Source organism: Thalia democratica, chromosome 7 (assembly GCF_965202585.1).
Source record: "Thalia democratica chromosome 7, ktThaDemo2.hap1.1, whole genome shotgun sequence".
Taxonomy (NCBI): Eukaryota; Metazoa; Chordata; class Thaliacea; order Salpida; family Salpidae; genus Thalia; species Thalia democratica.
In genome coordinates this window covers 19,237,311-19,243,310 of record NC_139171.1, presented here as the reverse complement: position 1 = coordinate 19,243,310, position 6,000 = coordinate 19,237,311, and the positions used below count along the sequence as shown (strand labels likewise).

The 6,000-nt window shown below is 24.9% G+C and overlaps 1 protein-coding gene across 1 annotated transcript in view; it reads left to right on the top strand.

Moving 5' to 3' along the window:
- Window positions 1-758: 758 nt before the first annotated feature.
- The window catches only part of LOC145840274 (uncharacterized), a 58,830-nt gene continuing 53,588 nt past the window's right edge, over window positions 759-6,000 (top strand). The window contains exons 1-6 of the mRNA XM_082947473.1: window positions 759-816; window positions 1,124-1,185; window positions 2,890-2,971; window positions 3,587-3,643; window positions 4,678-4,767; window positions 5,296-5,484. Of these exons, the coding sequence (XP_082803599.1) occupies window positions 792-816; window positions 1,124-1,185; window positions 2,890-2,971; window positions 3,587-3,643; window positions 4,678-4,767; window positions 5,296-5,484 (505 nt within the window). The 5' untranslated portion in view covers window positions 759-791. The remainder of the gene's footprint in view (window positions 817-1,123; window positions 1,186-2,889; window positions 2,972-3,586; window positions 3,644-4,677; window positions 4,768-5,295; window positions 5,485-6,000) is intronic.

The window sequence follows — 6,000 nt, the reverse complement described above, 5'->3', positions numbered from 1 at the left end:
TCAGGCATCAAAACCTGAGCCACTTAAACAGGACACACAAAAAGAGAAAATGAAAATGAAAATAAACTAATATTCAAAACTTTAAGATAAATTATATATATATATATAAACACAATTTAAATGAAAACACAAAGTTAAACACAATATGATATACAAATAAACTAAATTAATAATTCAATTCAAAAAATTCAAACTTACATATTACTTGGTACACACGATTAAGAAGTTTGTCTAAAATCATCGCTTATAAAACAAAATTCATAATTACAAAATAAATAAGTAAACTAATAGTTTGTAGGGGGAAGGCGTTGGGAAAAGAGTATTTTTTCTTTTGTTTATAGTGGAAAATTAGTGAATTTTACTGGTATTTATTGTATTTAAATCAAATCTTTTTAGCTTTAAACAAAATTGTTCAACCCCCTTACAAGATACTATATCCTGAGGTATCTGTTCCACATAGCTTTTGCTCTGTGAAAAAATGTCCTTTGCCACTGACTGTTTTGAAAATCATGTTTACATTTTATTTTCAAATTATTTCCTCTTTGTTGATATTTATTTTGGGAAAAACTAAAAAACTGGTTAAAATAACTTTGTATATATATATGATTTGTATCTATATATATTTGTTTCCTATTAAAGAGATAGTATTAAAGTTATTTATTATTTAGTTATTGTGTAACTTAGTTATGAATGTTTAATGGTGAAACTAAACTATTTTATTTTTGATAGAAAGTTTTATAAAACCAATATTTTTTTTAGTTGAATCTTTGTACATTTTATAAAAATATAAAATGGACTCAACAAATGAAAAGGAAGGTAAGAAATTTAAAATGCAAATATATGATTGCAGTTTAGAAAACTATAGAAACTGTTAAAATATTTTCAATTAATAATATGGAAATCTTTACGTCAATTTTAGTTTTATCAAAGATGTTAAATAAAAAAACAAGAAGTTAACAACAAGATACCAATTGCAACTAAAATATTTTGCTTTTAAGCATATAAATTTAAGTTTTAGCCCTAATTCAAATCTCAATCTTTAAACATTAAATAAATATTGCTTTTTTGTTTTGTTTTTTGTTAAATGCAGCAAAACAACGTAAGGACATAACAAATTTGCTAGGCAGCACATTGGGGTCTAACTACGATGAATTTGACTGCTCTTTGAACTCAACAGAGAACAGTGTAAGTTATTTCGTATATGAATTTGTTAAAATTTAAAATAATTACTAAGGTTGCCACACACTCTGAATAACCAAGGATGATATAAACTTTTTTTATAAAATCAGGCTGAATCAGGATAGCTTTTATTTTACAAAATACTATGATAGTTTTAAGGTTTTAAAAACCTCTGGACAGGTTTTTTATAGGTTTGAATGTGTAATAGTTGCAATATTTTATTATTTTATTCTCAGTTTGTTGAAAAACTTGATTTTTTTAATAAAAAAAGTGACAAAAAAGACATTAATGATATAAAAATTCAGGACGTTTTAGGAAAGTTTAAATTCACTCAGAACACATTTTTAGACTTAAAGAGTGAGTAAAAATAAAACTTTGGTTGTAATTTATAAAAAGGTGCATTAAAAAAAAAGACTACCATAATGTGAACTTTAATTTTTCTTTATACTTGAATTATAAAAGTTTTGCTTTTATTAAATAAAGTTTACAATTTGTATTAATAATAAATACTTTTTACTTGTGACCGAAATCACTTTAAAGGTATTGTAAAGCTTTTAAATGTTTAAATGTTAGTGAACCTGCACTGTACATTAGGGTGCATCTGTTGCGTCAAAAATAAACGTTTTTGAATTTTGCATAGTTTAATATTTTGTAGGTGGGAAATTACATAATTAGACAGCACAAAAAAATCTTTCTAGCTTTAAGCATGTTGAAGCTAATTACTTTTGAAAATTTCGCTTTGTATCAGTATAATTAGATAAAAAAAGACTATTACACTAAAAATCTATTTTTCCTACATTTTTTGAGATAATTACTTCAAACGTTTAGGAAATGTTTCTTACCATGTTTAGAAAAATCTGTTGTAACAAGATTAAAGTTAAGTTAAAAAAAAATTATGCAAAAAAAGTTAAAAAAACTGAGTTTTACTTTTATTCTTTAATTTTTTAGTAATTTTTAATTTATAAAAGGTTGTTACAACAAAATCTTTTAAGTATGGCAAAGAAAATTTTCTATATGTTTAAGTAATTATCTCAAAAAAGTAGAAGAAAATAGATTTATTGTGAAATATTCTTTTTTTTGTCTTTTCTAAATATGCCAATATCAGGCAAATTTTTAAAAGTAATTAGCTTAACAGGCTTGAAGCTAGGAAGCTAGTTTTTCTTGTGCTGTCTCTTTGTTTGATTTCCCACCTATAAAAAATTAAACTATGCGAAATTCCAAGGGCTGGGCAATATATGCACCCTACTGTACATTAAACTTATTTCTTATAGTTAAATGTAATTAATTATGTAAAGAGACTTGTTTGTTTAAAGCCATATAAGGTATAAAAAGTTCAAGTATTTGGGTAATTTATTTTAGATATTTTAAGTTTGAAAAACATTTAATAGGGTGTATTGTACGCTTTTATAAAAAACAGTAACCAGCAAAAACAGCTTACCCAGTAAGAGATTTAGCTACACATTATTTATATACTAACCACTAAGCCTGCTAAATAACTTTGTTTATCATTATTTAATAAAACAAACTAAATAGTTAGTAAAAGTATTTTGAAAGCTTTGACTCTCGGATGAACACTTTTAACATGCTAAACAGGTGAACTTTTGAATAAAAAAATTTCTGCCCTACTAAAAGGATTGACAAGCATTTAAAAAATATTACTTTTAGATTTGGACAAATAATGTAATTTGTAAATAAAAATTATTTTTGCAGGCTCTTGACACTTCCACTGTAGGTGAGCTGCTTTCCCCACAGCAGAATGTGAAACAAGCAAGCAAAAGTTCCATGTATGCCAGTAAGTCATTAAGATACTACTAATTTCCTCACGATTAAAATTGTTCAAAATTAGATGCACCATGTAGTTTTTTATAGTTAAAAAAGTTTGAATTTAGCTGCACATTTTGCTTGTAAATCAGAACTTGATGTGTATATTTGAAAAGAAATAAAAAAATATAACTTGTATGAAAAAAGTCCAATTTGAATTTAAATTCAGTAAATACTACCTTAAGGAAGTAAAGATTTTATTGACTAAAAACTAATGTTATTCAACTGAAAGCAATCAGTTATTTTATATTTATGTTATAAATTAGTTTTATGACAATAAATATACAAATAATAAGTATATGTTATAAAATAAAAACTGTTTAAACTTTAAACAGTTTTTATCTTCTAAACAAAACATCACATAATTACTATAAGAACTATCACATTGAAATACTTAATTTGTTCATACCAGCTTACTCGAATTCATTATCAACAGTCTCTACACCTTTCACCAAGCAAAATTTTTTAATCTATGAAATATTGAGTAAATTAAATCAAGTTTAAACAAAACATATATAACTTCATAAGAACTAATATATACAATAACATTTGCGGATACCTGCTAATTCATTAAAATTTTTAACAGTCTCAACACCTTTTATCAAGCAAAACAAATTGTCGAGGACTCCGAAGTTTAGCACAGGTCAGTAACGAAACACCATTAATTTGTTAACCATTGTTTTTTTTTATATGTAAGTGTTTTTTAAATGTTAGCAGTTTTTTAGTTTCAGTACCTTAAAAAGATTTTAATGTATATGTTCTGCTTTTTTTTGTAGTTTAAGTTGTTAAAAAATCGTATAAAGGTGTTGAGTTTTTTTTGTATACAATGTTTTTAAATTTTTTCTTTTTTAAAACTAGCCTCACAAAAAATAAATCTAAATTGAACTGATGTTATGCACAGCAGTCATATTTTGTTTTAAATTCAAAAGTAAACTGCTGTATTTATTTATATTTGAATTTATTTTTTTCAGTTTGTAAATGTTACTCAGTTTTTAATGTACACTAAACAAATGTATTTTTTGATTTTGCTTTTCTTGAAATTTTCTGTTTTGATAACTAAAAGTTATTTCTACTTTTAGTTATTTTGTCGACTATTAGTTACAATATTTTTTTCCTAACTCAATAAGATAACATTATAAAGTTTTGATCTTTTATAAATGCACAGTTAAAAAAAAAGGTGCGATCTAGCTTTTTCAGTAATCTTATTTTAAATCACATCATATTTTTATTCTATCAGTTTTTATAATATGTATAATAATACTTGTTTAGGACAACACATAAAATTCCATTATCCTTTTAGGCCAATTTAATACATTTAAATTTATGAATACTAAATTTAAAGCAATCCAAGATGTTGTTGGAAATTTTATTTTACATCAAAAATGATGGTCATATGTTTTGATTTTTAGATACAAATAAAGAGATCTCAGCTACTAGAGGAGAAATAACATATTTGTTCTTTCAATACTTTATTATGCAACTTAAATTTATTTAACTAGAAAAATGTTTTTAAGTATTCAAACATTTTGAAAGACAAAGATGTTGTTATGATAAATATTTAACAACAAATAAGACTTTTCTTAAAAGTATGTTTTTACTATTTCACCAGGACTAAAAAATTAAATGTTAATTTTATTATTCGTTTTTAAACTTATTTTTAAGTATTTTTTTGTCCAGGATTGAGCCCAATCGCACTGCAAAAAGGAGACCAAAAATCCCCTAGTTTGAAAGTGGATTCTCCTCTGATAAAAGTGAACGAGTTGCATGGTTTGTTTTAATTAATCTGGCAAAAAGTAAAAACTTATAAAAAGTATAATTTGGCTTGAATTAAACTTAACATTTAAATTTTGCAGATAGTTAGGATTGTTTTCAAAAATATTTCAATAAATGTCTAAGCTTTATTAAATAGCTTACAACTTAAAAATAAGTAGAAATGTAAATGTTTCAGAATAATTTTGATGAAAACTAAGCATTGTTTATATTAATAAGTCTTATATTAGTATTAAATAATAAATTTTATTGATATTTCAAGAACAAACAAATCAGTTTTTGTAAACATTTTTTGAAATAACTGTTTTTTTTTTGCACTAGTTTAAAACAATGTCATAAGAGGTATACTTTTGATTTGCCAGACTACAAGGTTTTAATTTTGTAGATAAAAAATCAATCAACAATTATTTAAGATGAAATAAATTAACAATCAGAATACTTCATTCATAAAAAACAAAATTTTTTCAAGACAATTAGATTACAAGTCTCTATTTTTTTGCTTAATAACCAAAACGTCATTACCAGGCAACCTCTCTTCCTGCCCTCAGACCCCGTTGGACCACAAACCGTTGTCGGGGTCACCGTTCGCCATGGAGTCCAGTGGCGGTCAGGACTTCAAGGTGGCATCCAAATACTTGAAGGCTTCTGAGCAGACGACTTTTCAGAGGACATCAGCAGCACTCACTCTCAAGTCGCCTCCATCAGTGGTTCGAGGTAATAGCTTTAATTTGAAAAAAATATTATTATGATAATGACACGATAGTTTTGTGCAAACCTGTTGTTTTTGAACTTGTTGATTTTTTTTAAAATTCTTTGAAATTTTATAAAAAAGATATGTTCATCATTCATATAAGGAATAAAAAGTTAAATTTAAAGTAAAAAAAAAATTCTGTAATAAATTTAAAATATGTTTGCCAATGGTTTTAAGAATATTTTTGATTTTCAAATACTAGTTTTTATATATATTTTTGTTTTTTACATTAAAATTGAACAACTATAAGTATGTTATTATTATTATTATATTGTTTATTGTGCAATGTTGGACTCAGGCATCAAAACCTGAGCCACTTAAACAGGACACACAAAAAGAGAAAAAGAAAATAAACTTATATTCAAAACTTTAAGATAAATTATACATATATATACAAACATAATTTAAATGGAAACACAAAGTTAAACACAATATGATAAACAAATGAACTAAATTGAAAATTCAGTTCAAGAAATTCA